This window comes from Protopterus annectens, chromosome 3.part1 (assembly GCF_019279795.1).
Source record: "Protopterus annectens isolate FY-2018-M chromosome 3.part1, PAN1.0, whole genome shotgun sequence".
Taxonomy (NCBI): Eukaryota; Metazoa; Chordata; order Ceratodontiformes; family Protopteridae; genus Protopterus; species Protopterus annectens.
In genome coordinates, this window is record NC_056732.1 from 1,000,221,261 (window position 1) to 1,000,241,453 (window position 20,193).

Consider the following 20,193-nt stretch of genomic DNA (forward strand, 5'->3'; position numbering starts at 1 on the left):
AAAGATGCTTTATGTCCAGATTAGTTAAGACTATATCTAAGTTAGAAGAAACACAGCACTAAAGTTCTACTACAGTAAGACATTATTTTGCAGACATTTAATTTGGAGGCTGCAGATCCTTTACAAAACCTGCTTGTTTTCACATATTCAGGTTTATGACATGTTATAAAGCTAATCACTCACTTGCTATTAGTGGCTCGTCAGATGGCTGTCTGAAGTGAAAGGTAACCTTTTCGAGGTCAAGCAAGGCAATCAGCGTATCTTCCAGCATTGCTTGTTCATCCATCTGTACCAGAACAAGAGACAGACACAAAAAAGGTGACCTTGATTTGGCGAAGTCTGGCATTTCCATCTGAACATACATTTTTAAACACATAACATAAATTTTAATGCTGACAAAGTACACGTAAGCCTTAATGCAGACAATTACATTCCACAGCAGAAAGTGAAGCAAATGAATTTTATCACATCCCATTTTGTATTTCATTGCTGGTATTTTATCATAATCAGTTTGTCTTTTGAATGACAGTAGATCTAGCTCTCCTGTGCTATCAAGGAGGTGACACAATTTATATACCTTCATTGCTAAAGGATAGCAGTTTTTTTGCTAGTCATATCATACCCATTCCCCTCTCCCGAAAACAGAGGCATATAAATCTCTCATGAAGCCTGCAAGAATACTAAAAGGTATAGACATTTGCATTTTCTCTTAGCAAGCTTATATTTTATAACATACAGATATACATATAGGGTCTATATTAGAACACCGAACATTCAAAATGTCGAGTGTTCTAATATCAACCAGTTTTCAGCGAACGCTGAAAATATCGAAGAAACAGAAAACTTAATTTTTTTCTAGGGAAAGAATTTGGCTGCTGTTTCTGTTGCTTTGGTATTTTCAGCACTGTGGTGGAAAGTTACGGGTCGGGTTCAAGTAAGTGTGCGATTGTGTGGACGTGAGGGTTAGGGTGGGGTAGGTGAGTTAGGGTTAGAGCGCGGGTGAGGTGACTGTGCAATAGTGACGGATCTTAGGGTTAGGGTTTGGGTTAAGGTAAGTGGATAGTTAGTGATGTATGTATAGTTTAGTGTAGGGTTAGGTGTAAGAGTTTAGGTGTATGTGTGTGGCTTGCTGTTTGTTTGGTGTGCTTGTGTTGTGTGTATGTGTTTTGGAACAGCAAATTTTTTCCCTAGGAAAAAATTAGCTGTTCTGTATGTTCGATGTTTTAAAGTTTTGATTCATAGGGTTCAATATTAGAATACTCGACATTTTGAATGTTCAGTGTTCTAATATGGACCCTACATATAAGGTAATAGCAGATTAGAGTCTATAGCTGCTGTTACAAATGACAGAAATATACATTTGTGGATGACCCTATCATTACTGTGTAGTCACTGATCATAAAAAGCAAAACACAGATTATAGTGTTATATTAGCAACACAGAAAAATAATACTAAACTGATAAAACTGTTGCATGTGTAAAATTCTTAGCCTTTAAATATAGAGACTGTTACTTTAAAAAGGTTCTGCATCAGTAAACAACAAACAAGGAATGCAAGCAAGGAAAAGTAATAAAATAAACAGTGTACATATGTACATAAAAGAACATGTACTACATGATGTCAGTAGAAAACAAATAATATTTAAAGGTGAAATTAGAATGAACCAACCACAAACAAAAAAAAGAACACTGACTAAAACTGTTATAATAAAATAAAGTAAGTAGACTCAGAAAATCATATTTACAAAACAAATTATTATACACAGTTTTTGAGTCTCCATACTCTCCTTTATTTCCAGTCTTTAACTAGTGCTTTTTTTTTGCATTGCTGAAACATTAATCCTCTTGTCTTAAAGTGAGAACTTAGAATGAGTATTACATTTGTGATTTTTAAAGTAAACAGCAAATGGGTGGGTGTCACAGAGAGAATGCATTAGGAAATGGATATAACAAATGCAGGATAAGTTGGAAAAGAGACATGGAATATCATTAGAACTACAAAAGGGATAACAGGAGAGAGTACAACACTAGCATCAAGAAGTACCATGATGTTTGGGGGCAGGTTCTTTAGTTTGTGCTGCAGCTCTCTCAACTGGTGATGGTGGAGAGGCAGTACATTACTTAACCAAACTAACACTGTGAAATATCTGTGAGACGTCAGGGGATACCACTGGTATGTCGTTATCTGAGTGTGTGTGTGTGTGTGTGTGTGTGTGTGTGTGTGTGTGTGTGTGTGTGTGTGTGTGTGTGTGTGTGTGTGTGTGTGTGTGTGTGTGTGTGTGTGTGTGTGTGTGTGTGTGTGTGTGTGTGTGTGTGTGTGTGTGTGTGTGTGAGAGTGTGAGATCTGGGAAGGTTATGAGTTTGGAATAAGGCAACAGTGTGATGCTTCTCTGGGAAGTTTTAATCTCCACTCTGCCCCTGAAAACATATTCATTTAGGTCTATGGTTTTAGATGGCCTTTGGGGAACCAGAGCTTGAAGAGGTTTACCAGTAGCAGCTAATCAGCTGATGGTAACAGTGGATGGGGGGGGGCAAAATATTGGGTCTATATTAAAACTCAAAATAGCGAAGCCACGGAACTTTGAAATCTTACCTAGGGTAAGATTTCGGATGTCCGTTCCATGGCTTCACTATTTACTCTACTGTGGTGGGAAGGTTACAGACCAGGGTAAGGTAAGTATGTGAACGGAGGTTATGGACCGGGTTAAGGTAAGTGTGGGAACGGATCAGGGTAAGGTGAGTGTGCGATAGGGACTTTAGGGTTAGGGAGTGGGTAAGGTGAGTATGCGGTAGTTAGGGGCTTTAGGGTTAGGGAGCGGGTAAGGTGAGTGTGCAGTAGTTAGGGACTTTAGGGTTAGGGAGCGGGTAAGGTGAATGTGCGGTAGTTAGGGATTTTAGGGTTAGGGAGCGGGTAAGGTAAGTGTGCGGTAGTTAGGGACTTTAGGGTTAGGGTTGGGTTAAGGTGAGTGGATAGGTAGTAGTGTAGGGTTAGAATTATTGTTTTCTTAAGTGTATGTGTGTGGTTTATTTATTTTGGTGTGCTTGTGTTGTGTGTTTGTGTTTCAGAACAGCAAATTTTTTCCCTGGGAAAAAATTTGCTGTTCTGTATGTTCGATGTGGTTTAGATATTTTAGGTACGATGAAATAGTGTTTGCTATTTAAATCATACGCTAGGGTAATATAAACGCAAAATATTTAATTTAAAAGTAATGAAAACATTATTGTAGCAGGTTAAGGCTTACAAGCACCATTAACAATGTAATAGAATCCTTTATAAGTATTTGTAGCTGCCACAGCTGTCTGCCTCAGACAGTAGCCATGTCAGCTTTACTCTCATAGCCAAGAACAGATAGGTGTTTTCTCTACAACCATTTCAATTAGGCAGAACTACCCAAGGCAGGAAAAGAATATCTACCAAGGCTTGTACAAAACCAATGGAAAAATATAGTTCTTTCATACTTCAAATATCTTACCCCACACACACTCACTATCTGTTGTAATAAACACCTTTATGACTGATTCAATTATCTTCTTCATGGAGAGTCATAACAAATGTCCAAATGCTCAAAGGTAGATGTGCAAGTGTCCTGGGAAGCAGTTATTTGAAACAAAAGAAAGCCTCCACCACACACACAAACAGGTATGCAGGTCAACCAGATTAAAACTGCTGTTGGGTCTACAATTAATACATAAACACTACTACATAGAAAGGCATGAATACACAGATAACTGTTGTATATAGTGTGTTTTTCAGATGTTCCAGATGCAGGTAGTAGACATTGTTATTCAATCACACTGCTACTGAAGTAGAACTTGTCTGACCTTAGGAATGCCACAGGACATGTACAGTATAACGGAAAACAATGCAGAGAGTAAATCATCTGTTGTTTATAAACTTGTCTGCTATCTCTTCTGACAGGTGTTACCCTTCCTGAACTAGCTAGAATTTTCAAGCAGTATACAACAAATTCGGGAAACTATCTTGACGGTGATTAAAAGCTTTACACTTACATGATACTTGGATCATATCTGATGAAGGATGTTAAGGTAAGCTAACAGACAATGTCTGGGGAGCACATGCGCTGGTTAATAATATCATACTGCTCTTACTAACAAGAATTCAAAAAATATCTCTACAAAGTATGGACTAAAGCCCATCTATGTTTTCAAAGGAAGTAAAACAGGGGAAAAACATTCATTTCTGAAGAGGAAAAATTTAAACCTGAGGCTGGTTCAAAAGGAACTGAAGATTTCTCCCAAAAAATGCAGGCTACATGGCAAAATGTTTGTCCAGATATCCATATCACTTTACAGGGAATAATATGAAAAGCATCATGGGTATTTGTACAAGTAGCAACATACAGCACAACCATGGAAATTAGGAGTCACAAAAATCATTTCTGCAACTTCCTTTCTGTACACATAGCAACATGCAATAAAAAATGTGAAAATTTGGAGTCAGAAAAACCATGGCAGCAACATCCTTGCTATAAGCAGCTTACACTTGATACTAATGAATTATGGCAGGTGATCCCCCATGCAGCCTAACCCAAAGTTAAACCACGCTGCAAAATAACTTTTTGACAAAGTATCATAGAATGTACACCATGAAACCTTGCATGTGATAGAGGTAAGTGAGACAGGGGTTATACCTGGTCCTACGGCCATAAGAATATGCATTTTTATGTGTCTGTGTGTGTATATACGGATGTGCAAGATGTTGTGAGGTATATCCTATAACGTAAAAAATGTATTTAAAGCTAACTATGTACCAAATGGGAGACAATAAAGGGAAGATATGTGCAGGGCAGCTCTGTAAGATGTGCTCTTTGCTATGACATGTTATGTGCCTTCTTGGGGTTTGGTACCTGAGTTCTAGATCAGAATGGAAGAGGCCAAAGAAAGATGTACTATAGTGTCTGAATAATGGAAGAAGATGAAGCCGGATCTTCCAGGAAGAGACACACAGAATTCTGCTTCACTGAATAGCTGGTCAAGGTGGAATGTTTACAGCCAGAAATATATAAGGAGTAGACTTAAAACCACCATACCCAAACAATCAATTAATTAAGTCTGAGAAGGTCCAGCATTCTCTAAGATATTTACATGAGAGGTTTTAAAGCCAAAAGTTGTCAACTCTGGAAGTTGTGACACCTAGTTAGAAACAGCACTTACATCCTTGTCGTCTGTGCTACTTCATTCTATGACTGATGACTATTCCATTTCCCCAAAGATGAAACAACAGAGAATAAAAACAGAAAGTAGTTATACACTTTTTGTTTAATGTCTTATGATGCTTCCATGTAATCCAAGGATTCCACTACCTCCACAAAGGTGACCCGAAAGCAAGGGAATTTAAGTAATCTGGGAAGGTTAAGCAAAATGCAAGTGAAAGGTATTGCTAAGTCAGACAGCCTGTAAAATGTTATGCATTCAGTCACAGATTCATCATTCTAGTGTCTTTTAAGTGCATTTTCTTCTCTCATCTTTCTTCTCTGCTTTTCGCGTGACAGTACTGTATTACCATGAAGTTCTCTAACTCATACTTAACAGGAAAATTGCCTATGTCTGTCTGCGACGGTTTTAATGCTGCATTACTGTGCACTTTATTCAAAAGAATGTTGTATTCCTGTAGCTGTTTGTAAGATATCAGGGTAATTACCCCTCGCAACTCTATAGACAAAGTGCAGTAGTGTAAGGAACTCCAAAAATGGGTGTATGACATGAAAATGATAATGCCTGCTGCTGAAATGGGCTCAGATGTAAATAAATCCCTATAGAAACAAATATGCAATGATGGCTCACATGGCTTGAGATTAAAGAGAAAATGACACATTCAGAAAGCATGAGAAAGTAATGGATATCAAAACTGAATCCACTGAAAGAGAGACGGAAACCAGAAGTAACATCAAATGCATTCGATGATGTTGGAAAAGGCATTCATGTCTGCACATTTCAAGAATGAGGAAAGTACTGCAAACTCTTATAGGAAAAGGATTAAAATTTTAAATAGATGCAGTGCAGTGAAAAAGAAGACACAGTGGAGGTGTATTAAACAGCAGTAAAGCAGAAAACATGAAGACAGGTATTGATAAAAAAGAGTAATGAACAGTTATTTCTCATCAATATTCATAAAAGAGAAGAGAGAACACAGAGACTGAGCGTGCTAATTAAATTAGGTGGTAAGGTAGGAGCTGATACAAACTCATTCAAACAACAAAGGTTTTCACGTAATTCTTATGACTGCAGGAAGACAAAGCACTGAAGCTCAGTATAATTTACCTTAAGAGTACTGAAAGAGTGCTGCGGTACACTAGTCACCTCTGTGATCTGTATAGAACAAATCAGGGGAAAATTAAGTTGCATCAGATGACTGGGAAAACATTTGTTTTTTGGAATCTTTTTGTGCCTTAATCATCATGTACTAGATGACCCTCAGTGGAGCCTTTTACCCTGTCAGCTGGCCCTGCCTACTAAAGAAGGCATTTTGGGGAAGAGTAAGGGCCACACTACTATAATGAATGGGTTGTTAAAGTATTTTTATTATATCCTAAACCCTCTCTACACAGATACAAGACAGCATTGGAATGAATGGCACAAAATACCAGGCAACTTTACAGCTTGATCTTTTTACCTGTTGCCTACATGACACCATGTTGTGTCCATGCAGCAAACCTAGACTCCTCCCCGCCCCAGCATGGGTGAACTGGTATTACTATTCACTTCTTTCTGTCTGCCTGACTTTATGTCATCGAGCCTCATTAGCAAACATCTTGTCACTAGGTCTGCAGTCACTACACCCTCCCTTTACACCATCAAGAAAGATGTTCCCCTTCATAAAAATGAAAGCAAATGAGAGGTAATAAGTAATGCAAGCATTAATTTAATCTCATTGGCCGGAACACTGATGACATCATTCATGAAGATAATTATTATTTAACATGTCATGGCCATTCACATGCAGAACTAAAGGCAGCATGGATACATAGTGAGAATATTACACAAGTTAATTTAGTACATTCCTTTAGCCGGATCATCAATATAGCAAGTAGTGAAGGATCTTTGCATATTGCTTGCCTACATTTCAAATGCTGAGCTACACAAGACATGTTTAACTCAAAAATGATGTGCCATAACACTCCGTCATCTTTAATGCCATCTTCAACACTGCAAAAGCACTGGAGACACAACATGTGATTTTACAAATGTCATAATTATCTGTTACAGGTCTGATGCAAAAAGTGGGAATGATAACATGTCAATACACTTACGAAAAAAAAGGTCAAAAATGTGGGAGATTAGCTTCAGTGCAAGGACATGATGAATCGAATTAATAAAGTGAAGTGCTTTTGCTGTGCAGGCAAGGTGGCAGAAGGTTAAATGAATGTCTTCAACAGCCTACATGTTAAACAGGGTAAAATAAATCACATAAAAGGTATAAATATGGGAAACAATTATGGAAACGTTAAATGAAGCTTGTTAGAGCACAGGAGAGTCTCTTCTCTCTTCAGCAGTTTAAGGATAAACTGCAATAATTTCACACAACAAAAGTGTAAAAGACATGTACAGAGTTAATAACTGTAAACCAAATCAAAGTAACATCCTAGGCCTTGTTTGATACAGAGAATGATATGCCTCTAAGTAAATTATTTCTTTTTAACTCACAGCAGTACAATCTGAAGAGGCAAACTAGCATCTATAGCTGATAACATCTAAATTAAATGCTTTTTTAAGTGTAGCTGTCAGAAAGGACAATAAAAAGGAGACCCTTTGAATGGGTAAAGAAGAGGGTTACACACAAGTAATGACCTAATTTGCTGGTCCTAAAGTTTCAATGCCTCACTCTTAACCCCCTGCATATGTGCGCCTCCATTTCCCTTCCTTCCAACATAGTCCATCACTAATTTTGCACTTTTCCTTTGACTCCTTCATTCTTTCCTGCAACTGTTTGCTTATAATAAAAACCTAATGGTCCCCACCCTAAGTACTTGTTTCTATTTCTCTTTCTAGGTGTATGCTTTTTTCTATGTTCCTTTTTTCTTGTCTCCCGTCCCTGACTACAGGCACCAAGGGTAAGATATAGATGCATTTCCTCGAGGCAGGTTGCTGTCAAAGAACCCAGAATATTTTACATAAATATAAAATACACTTCACAACCCAAACAGAGATTATGCCTGAGCACATACATACATACACTGTAAATAATGGTGAATGCCCATTTCACGTATGTGAGTTATATGTACTATATGTACTATGTTCTATAGATGTGTCTGAGCTTCATATGCTGTAAATACTATACAGTGTATGGAAAATAGTATCACTTGTTAAATTATGTAGTTCTGAGTGTTATACAGCATATCTTTTACCACTGACTCACACACACATGTACATGATAACAAGCTTTTCTCCTCTTGCTTCAGCTGAAATTGGGCTTTACCTAGTTGGACTTTACTAGTAATCAAGAGCATATAAATACATACATAAATAAATGTCTGTTCTATATCCCAGCTACAATCTATGCCACATGTTTACCTCATTTATTTCCACCATTAATATCTAAATGGAATCTGCAACTACTGATCTTACAATGGATTTTGACATCTGACAGCTCCAGACACAAAAGAGACATAAGAATGATGTCAACGTTAAGTCTTGTAAGCAATATAAAGTAGCCCTCAGCTGCACGTTCCATCCATCCATCCATCCATCCATCCATCCATCCAGCCAGCCAGCCATCCAGCCAGCCATCCAATGCTATTGACTCACATCCATCTCCTATAACAACTACATGAAGGGCCATCATCATTAATAGAGTTTACCAAACTAGTAGAAAATAAATGTAGATTGCCAGGCCTTCCATGTGCATTATGCACACATCCCTATGGACATTTTAGAGTTGCCAATCCATATACTATATGCTTTTTGGGATGTGTGAGTGAACCTCTACAAACACAGGAATGACAGCCACAATGAAGGCAGCACAGCCAATAACAGAACAAAATAATCTCTTGCCCTGAGGGGTCAATGCTACTCATTGTGTCACTATACTACCCATGAATTATTCTATAGGGTACATCAAAATCATGCAACATATATAATATATATGTGGGCAGTATAGAGGTACCATACTCCTGATACACTGTATGTATGTGCTGGTGACTGATAAATGAAAATGCAGAATAGAAAAATGTAGGATAGGAAATGAGCAGTTCAGATTCAGATCAGGATGCCACACACCTGACTTGATAATTGCAATGAAACAGATAGTTGAGAAAAAGCTAGAGATGAGGAAAAGTCCAACTGGGCATTCCCATGCTTGGATAGCACATAACAATTTCCCAGGAAAGCTGATTTGGGCAGTCCTGCAATGGTTCAAAGTTCTGGAAACATTGGAAGAATTAGTGCAGGTTATGTACAAGCAAGCCATGACACAATTGTGAACAGTGTTTAGACTCAGAAAAGGTTTCTCAGTGGGAGTTGGTGTGATCAGGGATCAGTGCTGAGCCCACTGCTGTTTATACTTGTGCTGTACTATATTAGTAAACAGGTCAGTGGGGACAGATCACCAAAGGTGCTATATGCACACAATGTGGCAATACAAGCAGACTTGGAACAGGAACATCACAAATGATAAAGAAATGGAATACAAAACTGAAGGCACATGGGTTAAAACTGAGTACAGACAAGCCAACTGTCATGGAAGCAAATAGGGGAAATCAGAATTAGCTGAAAACTGAGATAGAAGGGAAAATAGTGGAATGGGTTATCAGCGTCAAGTATCGGGGGGAGGGTTGAGGAGAAGGGAAGTTTGAATAAGAAAGTGAAAGCTAGAATCAGAGGAGCTGCAGCCAAATGGCACAGAGTGTCAGATATAGTCTATGACAGAAGAATGCCAAAGAACCTGAAAAGTAGGGAACACAAAACAGTGGTACAACCAGTACTACTGTATGGTATAGGAACCTGGGCTATGAGGGCTGAGCAGTTGAGGAAGCAAGAGGTGATGGAGATGAAGTGCCCAAGACAGGTAGTAGGATGCACACTGTAGGACAGATGAAGAAACAAGGACATCAGAGCAGAAGCCAAATAGGTCCAATTGCAGATAAGGCCAAAGATAACAGATTATGGTGGTTCAGGCATGTGTGCATGAAAGAAGATGATGATTTGGTGAAGAAGATTTGGAAGGATCAGGAAGAAGGCAAGAGGAATTGTGTACATCCAGCAAAAAAATTGACAGACTGTGTGACAGCAGACCTGCGAATGTCAAGCACGACTATCAAAGAAGGTAGACACTGGCATTGAATCAAGAGAGACAGTGAGAGTTGATGTGACATGCTTGATGCAGAAAATGTGAAAACTGAGACTGATGATGATGATGATGATGATGGTGATGATGATATAATGTAGCTACTTAAGGCAAATTCCTTTCACTGGCACTTTCTCTAATACTGTACAACTTTTGCATAAGTTCTATTTTTAGATATACATCAGTGATAGAATATGTAACTGTCAGCTACATTCTAGAATGACAGAACTTGGCAAACCTCAGACTTGATGTCAATGTGCTCCTTTATATACTCAGTATGCCTCAATGCCTGAATTCTTACATTACTGATATTATCAGACAATATTGAATAATTACTTATCATAGCTGTGAGTTCTAGCCTTGCATTAGAATGCAGACACAATTGATTTCCTCTTGGTAATCTTGTTTCATTCCATGCTAAAATGGTTTGCTGTTTAGAATGAATGCCTGCACTATACAGAAAAGTGCTCCAGGGTTTGTGTTTAACACCTTTTCTCTCAAAAGTCTTCCCTGTAGATCAGCTTTTGTCTCAGACTAGCCGAAACAAAGTGCAGCACACTATGAGCTGTTAAAGTTGTTGTTGTTGTTGTTGTTTGTCTTTCTGCTTTTCCCGGTTAGGGGTCGCCACAGCGGAACTCCAGTCCGCTAATGATTGGTAGTAGATTTTCACGAATGCCGAAATGCCAGCTCGACGTTCAACGTTCAACAAAGGCACGCCCATTTACACATGTCTTTCGAACACCCACCCAAATGCGGGGAGGACATGCAGACTCCACAGAGAAGGCACTCCCCGCACTCCAGCCGAGAATCGAACGGGAGAACCTCTTGCTGTGAGGCAACAACGCTACCACTGCACCACCGCAGATGTTCCCGCTGCACCACCGTGGATGTTCCCACTGCACCACCGTGGATGTTCCCGCTGCACCACCGTGGATGTTCCTGTTAAAGTCTTAGTATTAATTCCTTCAGGCTTCATATATGTATGGGGTTGGTTATGCCAAACAAAAAGGGAAAAAAGGTCCCTTGACAGAACTGCTAATGTGTTCTTGGAAAGAAATGGCAGCATATTTTCTCAGTCTGGATATTGATTTTTATTTGTATAAACCAACAATCATGCATACAGAAAGATTATTGGTTTCACTGATGTTCTGGCAGTTTTAAGTGGAAGGCATATAAGCAACACCTCTGTAGTGCATGGTGCATGGTGATTAAGCTCCGATATTATAAAAAAGTCAAACTAGTTAAACACTTCTATAGTGCAAGACCTAGTCTTAACAACTGTTAAACACTATTGCTTCAGTTGTTCAGATCGGGTATTGTGCTAGGCAGTTAAATCTGCCAGTAATGGCGAGCAAACAACAACAGCAGAACTCAAAACAGATTTCTTTATTCCTGCTGTATGCACCTGTAATCTGTTCCTGACTTTCATTAATAAAAGGCATGTTACACTGTTTTGCTGACACCGCTCGCTATGTGCTTTATGACTTTCAAATCCAGCCATACACTTAGTGTTTTTTTTTTTGTTTTTTTTTTTATAATTAGTACCACATGGAGCAGATACATTTCCATGCACCACTGAGAATTAGGATCAGGTGTCCGATCATAACCCTTTTTAATGTATTCTCGACATGGATGCCATGATTCACTCACGAGCTTCGCTCTCAGTGTGAATCTGTTGGCATCCATGTCTCAAGCACATAACAGTCGGAGACCCAGTCATAACCCTCTAAGTAAATAACATCTACTTTCCCCATACTTACAGTATACCATGTGTTTACCATGACTGATTTTTTGGTTATGTTAAGGAAGAGATTAATAAATAAAAAGGACACCAGAGTGATTTGTCACCATCACAAGTATGCATATAAAAATACAGTGTTGTAAAGAAAGTTAAACATGAGGATACCCAGATTCAAACAATAATATATAAAATCACTGTGGGCAAAACCCCCAATGTATTTTTGTTCATGCATGACACCACAAAGGGTTTGTTTAGTAAATGTTATGTGGTATTAAGCATACGCTATGTTAAAAGAAATATATGTTTTCACTGAACTTTACTTTTCCAGTTTGTTCCATTCAGCAATGAAAAAATATCTATATTTGCTCCTGTTAGAAAATCATTTAAATCCTTTTTATCGATTTGTTAGGCTAATGATTATGATTTATGCAAACATTCCTCTGCACAAACTGTGCACCTGAACTCTGTATGAAACCATATGACTTTACTTGCATTATTCAGTAACCATGGAGCATTTATCACTTGAATAAGAACCGAGACAGATACTGTTCATAAAGCTATAATTAGCAAACCAAATCTTTTCAGGCTTGATGCATCTCAATTAAAGTCTAAAATAAAACTGACATTACTGTTGTGAGTATATCATACAGTTCATTGGCCACAAAACTGTGCATTTTAAATAAACATAGAATAAAAGAGTTCACCCATTTTCTTTTTAATGCTTCACCAGCTTCCCTCCAGACGTTAAGAGATGGCGCTCTAAGGACAACAGTTCATTTTACTTGTCAAATGACAGCAATTCTTCTGGACTGCCAGCTTGTCATCAACAAGTTCATAGGTAGGTACTAGGCTATCGGCCCTGGGGCCTATACAAGCCCAGCCAAAAATGTACCCTGGCTTTTGCCACCCAAGAAAATTATTTTCCTGTGCCACTGTCGAGCAGAGCCACAGAAGTGATCCCCGGGGTGAATTTCTTATTTCCAATCCAATCATCAAGATTTTTCTTTAAGAGTGCTAATGAGGAGCTTTGTTTGATATAGATAGGTAGTTTATTCCCGAGTATGGGAAGTCTCTGGGACAGGAATCTATCCCTCCGGCATGTTCTGTTTATTGTGGTGACAAGGTTTAGGTCCCTAGAGTGTGTAGCTTGGAGGGATTGGGATTTCTTTAAGTAGAGCACATCCAACAGTTCTGGGTTTGACAAAGCTTTGTATGTTAGGCAGAGATCACCTCTGAGTAGGCAATATGGCACGGAGTAAAGCTGAAGTTTTTTGAGACTGTCTATGTAGGGCATCTGTTTGAGGCTGGTAATCCTCTTTGTGAGGTATTTCTGGGGCCTTTCCAGTTAATGTAGATGTCTTGTGAGGTGCATACCAAAAGGGGCATTGTACTCTATAATGGGTCTAATGAGTGATGAGTAGAGGAGAACAATGACCTCTTTTTTTCTGGATGAGAAACCTTTTGTGATGAGATGTGCCACGCAGAAGGATTTCCTGACTACTGTGGCGATGTGATTATCAAAGGAGAGACTACTGTCTACCTGTGTCCCAAGGTCTCTTATCACACTTTCGGTGTTAAGTACACTACCGCCTATGTTGTAGTCCATGGGTACAAAGTCTTTACCAAAGGGGATGACAATGCACTTTTTGGCATTGAGCTTGAGGCCATGGCTTTGACACCAGGCATCTGTCTCAGTGAGGCCCTTTTGTAGGATGTCCACATCGTTAGGAGTTTCGATTATGGCTCCTAGTTTGCAGTCATCTGTGAACTTCGTTAGCCAAAGTCCTTCTGTGCTAGCCTGTACTTCGTAGAAGTAAACACCAAACAGGAGAGGACCCAGGACTGAACCCTGTGGTACTCCACTTGTCACTGGTCTGAAGTCGAATTTGGAGTCTACTACTTTCACAGTGTGGGTTCTGTCAGTGAGCCAGTTGGAAACCCATCTTGTGACATAGGGATTTGTACCTAGTTTAGTGAGTTTATCTATAATTCCAGAGTGGGGGATGGTGTTGAAAGCCTTGGCAAGATCTAGATAGGCTGTGTGAACCACCTTACCCTCGTCTACAGCTTTGGTGACTGTTTCAAAGAAGTCTGTCAGGTTTAGGAGACATGATCTGCCTTTTATAAACCTGAACTGGGTGGGGTCCAGAGTTTGGAGATTACCAATGTCTTTGTTTATAAGTTCCATGATGATACATTCCATGGCCTTGCAGACCGGGCTCGTCAGGCTAATGGGGCAGTAGTTCCCGGCATCCGTGGTGGCTCCCCCCTTGTGGAGTGGGATAACCGTCGCTGTGCGCCATTCAGCAGGCACAAAGTCTGAGGTGAGGCTATGACTGAACATGGTACTTAGGTGGGGTGACAGTTCATTCTGTAGTTCATGTAGAATGCAGCCTGGGATGTTGTCTGGTCCCATGGATGCTGTGTTCTTGCTTTGGAGAGTGTGTTTTTTACCTGTGCAGCCATGATTACAGGACCTTTGCATTCTTCCAGTATAGAGATGGGCTCTTTAGGGGGTGAGAGGGGGGTAAAGTTAGCACTGAACCTATCTGCCAGGATGTTGGCAATATCAGTTGGGTCTGTATATTTAGTGCTATTGTGCTGTAACTCAGAGCAGATCTGAGTGTTGCCATTGAGATTCTTGACATAGCTATAGAATGCTTTGTGGTTGTCTTTAGAGTCAGTGGCGATTTTGTTTTCGTAACTAGCGTTGGAGGATTTTATCAGGGATCGCAGCTTCTTACTGAGGCTGACCAGGGACCTCCTCCACTCATGGGATTTTACTCTCTTTTGCAACAGTTTCTTCCTTCTGTTGTACAGTTTGTTTATGGCAGAGGACCACCAGATTGGATTTCCTTTTTTTGGGGGATAGCATTTTGGTTCTGTTTGGGATAGCATGATCCATGCACTCATGTAAGTGCTTATAAAGTGCAATTGTGTAGGATTCAGTAGTCATAACTGTATTGTCCATCTGCATGGGTGTGATGAAGTTCACCACTTCTGTCTTAAGAAGCATGAAGTTGGCTTTGGAGAAATATTTTTACAGTGGTTTCCTTAATAGGGGGTGGGGGCAGGATGTGGATATCTAGGGTAATTAGCTTATGGTCGGATCGGACCAATGAGGTGTTGACTTCAGGTGTGGAACACCGGTCACTCATGCTGGTAATGACTAGATCTGGGATATTGTTGCCCCTGGTGGGGGTGTGGATAAGTTGATCCAGGGCATTGGAGTTTATGAATTCCAGAAAGCGTTGAGCAAAGGAGTTGGTACATGAGTAGTTTTCCCAGTTAATGGTGGGGTAGTTGAAATCACCCATTATTAGGTTGTTTGGTTGAACCCTAATATTTTCCAGTACATCAAGAAAAGAGGAGTGGGAATCCTGGGGCATGGTGGGGGATCTGTAGCAAGCTACAATTTGGATTACAGTTTTGCCCAGAGTTAGTTGCACTTGGATAACCTCTGCTGCATTATGCTGAGCAACTAGCCTGGAGGTGTGGATATCCTTAATGAATGTGGACACATCTCCGCCTTTGGTGTTGCGGTCCAGGTTACATGGCGGAAAAGTGTGGTATGAGTTATAGCCTGGTAGTGCAGGGGTGCTCTCTGGAGCCTTGAACCAGGTCTCAGTCACTGCACAGATACCGATGTTCTCCATTTTAAGGAGTGCCTCGAGTGAGAGCAGTTTTTGCTTGCCTGTTCCTGTTACGGTGATGAATTTGTCATTTGAACCTTGCCTAAAAAAGGCACTATAGGGGCGGCAAGAACTTTAGCCAGTATCCGGAAAACCAGGCGTGACAGGTGCAGGCCAGCTCTGGCAAAGAATCGTGGTCTGTCGACCATGTCATCCCAGGCAGACAGATACTGGATCCCTTTAGAATGACACCAGATGCTTAGCCAATTGTTGAAGTCAATCATTTTGTCCTTGTACAAAGTATGAAACACCTACAGTTTAAGAATGATCACTGAAATGTAGTGGTTACTTGGGTATATAGGATGATACTAGGCTATTGGCCCAGAGGCCCTTATAAGCCTAGCCAGTAATTTGGCTTATGTTCCCTCAAAGTCAGCACCTGTTACTTCCTACTAATTATCATTCATCTTATTTGTATAGATTCACAGCCCCTTTTTCATGTGTATCATAAATGAATATGAGAAAATGGGTTATTTTTAAGGAAAAAAAGGCAGAAAAATATTCCTGTTCAGGTCTTTTAGTGACTTTCGAAGACAGCCAAGAACTGTCTTACAGCATGCCACTAAGGAGTTCTGCAGTCTGACTAAAATACATATTTTTTAGTTAATTTGATCTTAATAGATGTTCGCACTGAGAATTTGTCAAGTATTTTCAGACTGTCACGTTTTCACACAAAAATGCAACAGGGTTATTATAATATACTTTATATACTGGCCATGTTTTGTTCATGGTCAAATTCATGTCAGCCTGTGTTTGAGGGACAGACTAAACACTTTAAAAATACTATGCATACTTTTCAACATTTTTAAAATCACATTCACAGGTTTGACATAATTCCCTACCATCCTTCAAGTCACCCTGCCGGACCTCAAGTAAAAACAGATTAGATAAGAAGAGGAAGAAACTGATGTCTAAGAATAAGAAGGAACTGACTCAGCAGAGGAAGAAGACCCTCCTCAGCTTGAACAAGTGAAAAAGAAAACTTATGAAATCCTCTAAAGCTGAGTATGAAGCTAAAATAGCATCCCTAGCTAAGGATAATCATAAGGCATTCTTTAATTACATCCCAAACTTAAAAACCAATGCCCAGCTTTGTGTAGAACTGGTAACTGATGCTACCACTCACACTGCACTGGAGGATATCACCAACCTGCAGGCTGACTGATTTGGTGTAAACGTCAGCCCTTGGCCGCACCGAACATACCCCAAAGCATACCCAACACTAGTCCTCTGCCTAGAATCTCTACAGATCAGGTCTTATCTGTGCTCTCCACGGCCAAAACCATGGTTTCAGTGGGACCACATAACATCCCATGATGCTTACTAAGAAATCTACAACAGGACCTAGCAGACCCATTTAGCGCTGTCTTTGACCATCTCCTCAGAAATGGATTTGTTCCAGTGCAATGGAGAACAGCAAAAGTAATACAGGATGAGGTGATACCATCTTTGGGGTGAACAGTTATCTGCTGGACCCCCTCTGCCTTATATTTTTGCCTCTCTTCCTCTTCCCCCTCCCCCGTCTATTCCAAATCTGGATTTTACCAGGGATTGAAGGTCCCTGCCCAGATGATGATGTTTCAGGGGAAGGGGGAACTGCTGGGGATAACAGGTACATGCTGAAATCCTTTCTGATCTCCTCAGTGTGGGAGAATCCTCCTCTGATGCCAAATTGTGGGAGTCAGAATGGTTAAATGACTAATTATTAAAAACATTCTATACTGTACAGGTGATACACTTACTAACAAATGAATTAGAGAGATTTTAAATGTTTTAAATAATATATATAATGTCCCGATTTTGCATTGTTCATTAAGGTGAGTATATGCTTTTTACACTTGATTAGGCACATGTCATAGTATGTTTTTTAACATTTTACCGAAAGAGGTTTTATTTACTTGTCTATGTATGTATGTCTTTATTACACTGTACCTTTAAGGAGGCCAGCATATAAGAAACTGATTTATGTAGTCCTATAGATTCTGATGAAGATCTGGATAGGAAGAAAAGTGCTAAATCCTGAATAAATCATTTGACTTTTACTGCTCGTTTTGTTTTTTTTTCACACTTGGTGGATTCCTTTGCAGTCATTTGGATCTCCCTTGGAGGCTGATGGTATTTTGCATTTGGTTATAGACCCTAGGGACTATAGACTCATACGTCTAACCAGTCTCATCTGCAAGGCCATGGAAAGAATCATCACAGACCTTATCAATGAGTCCATAGGCAACCTTCAAACTCTAGACCCAACCCAATTTGGTTTCATTAAGGGTAGATTATGTTTATTAAACCTGGTGAACTTCTTCAAGAAAGTCACCAAAGCCCTGGATGAAGGTAAGACAGTGCCGCAATACCACCTATCTTGACCTGGCCAATGCTTTTGACACAACCCCCCACTCAGATTTCATTGAAACACTCTCTCAGTTAGGGATTAACCCTTACGTCACTAGATGGATAGCCAACTGGCTCACCGAGAGAACATATACTGTCAAAGTTGGTGACTCCACCTCTGCCAGTAGACCCATCACCAGTGGTGTACCACAAGGTTCTGGGCTGGGTCCTTTACTGTTCAGAATCTACTCAGAAGTCCAGGCTACATTAGATGGCCTTTGGCTTACCAAGTTTGCTGATGATTGCAAATTGTGTGCAACCATTGAGTCCCCCAACAATGTTAACATACTACAGGAAGAGCTAACACAGACAAATGACTGGTGCCAAAGCCATGGTTTAAAACTAAATGAAAAAAGTGAATTATTATACCCATTGGCAAAGCGGAATTCCCCTCTAACTACACTACTGACAACACTCCCCCAACCTCAAACCTAGTGTTGCAAGACCTAGGAACACAGGTAAATAACAATCTGAACTTTGATGACCAAGTTTCCTCTGTGGTAAGGAAAGCATTCTACAATGTGCAACTCATAAGTAAGGGCGTCGCATCCAGGTCTTAGGATGTTATAGCCCCAGTGTACATGACCCTCATTAAACACTAATAGAGTACAATGCTCCCTTCTGCAATCTACCTCAACAGACACCTGCAGCAGCTGGAGAGACCACAGAGGCTCCTCACCAAGAAAATACAGGGACTCCAAACCATGACGTACATGGACAGACTAAAAGGCCTGTCACTGTACTCTGTATCATATAGGCTGGTGAGAGAAGACTTGTTCCTGGCCTACAGGGCAGTCTCCGACCCTGCCCTAATATAATTCGCATACACAACTCTAACTGTGCAAGAGTCACTCACTCTAAGGATCTTAACCTAGCCTATGACATTAACAGAACATGCTGGAGAGACAACTATGTCTCCCAGAGACTGCATCTCCTCTGGAACAACTTGCAGTTCATGTGAAGTGGAGCTCCTCATGGACCATATAAAAGTACAACCTGGACAAATGGATGGGAGACTACAAATTCATCCCAGGGGTGGCACCCATGCCCCTCATGGACAGTGGGAGTCAGTGCTGACCATACACTCGCTCTGTAAAATATATTCACTAAATAAGGACAGATGGTGCAACTGGGGATTAACATTGCCAGGCTTGTAAGGGCTCTAGGGCCGCTAACCTGGTATAACCTCCTATGAACCTATGAACTTCCTGTATTCATTATTTCCTTCCTGTCCACCTTCTTCATTACTTTTTTGCTTGCCTTCCTTCCTGCCAGCATTCTTATTTGTCTTTATTTCTTCATTCCTTCTTCTTGTCCTCCTGCCTTTCTGCTTTCCTTTCCGGCCTACTATCCTTGGTTCTTTCTTTGTTTTTTTTTTCCTTCCTGCTTTCTCTTGTTATGATAACTCCTGTCAAGTGTTCCAACCATTCCTTCATTATGTAACTGAATTGGGATGAAAAACCTATAACAGGGAATTCAGACCTACTTTAATAAGGATGTCATGCAATCGACAATCTGCTTCAGATGATCTTACTGCTGCCTTGTAGACTACCTCAGTTTATTACACTATGTTGAAGTTAAATGTACAGTTTCTTGCAGGGGTTGAACCCTTTCTGCACCCATTAATGTGAGGGCTCTGCCTCCACACCTATGACCTCTACATATGCTAGCTCTGAGAGTACAGTAACTCAGAGGAAAAGAAAAATTCTTCCAAGATGGTGTGACCCAGGAAGCAGTATATATTGATAGACAGATAGACAGACAGACTGATATGTATAAAAGAATCAGAGACAGAATACACACAAATCAGAAGGGTGCAGAAAAGCACAGACACCCAGCAAAAATGCTTTAAGATGAATTTATGGTTTAAATTACAGTGTTAATTAGTTAGGGTAGCAGAAAATTTTGCATGACATATCAGGCATCAACAATTAAAACAGCAATCATATGAAATACATCTGAAAACTGTGATGAATGGAAACTGTTAAGGAAGCCTGCTCCTTTATGTTACCACTGCTTTTGCTGCTTTTTCCTCCTATAAACAAAAGCTCAAACAGCTTTATGTT

At 40.0% G+C, this 20,193-nt stretch overlaps 1 protein-coding gene across 1 annotated transcript in view; it reads right to left on the bottom strand.

Annotated features, from left to right (window-relative positions):
* The window catches only part of PREX2 (phosphatidylinositol-3,4,5-trisphosphate dependent Rac exchange factor 2), a 1,787,099-nt gene that overhangs the window by 303,663 nt on the left and 1,463,243 nt on the right, over positions 1-20,193 (bottom strand). The window contains exon 34 of the mRNA XM_044066265.1: positions 184-286. Coding sequence (XP_043922200.1) covers positions 184-286 — 103 coding nt within the window. The remainder of the gene's footprint in view (positions 1-183; positions 287-20,193) is intronic.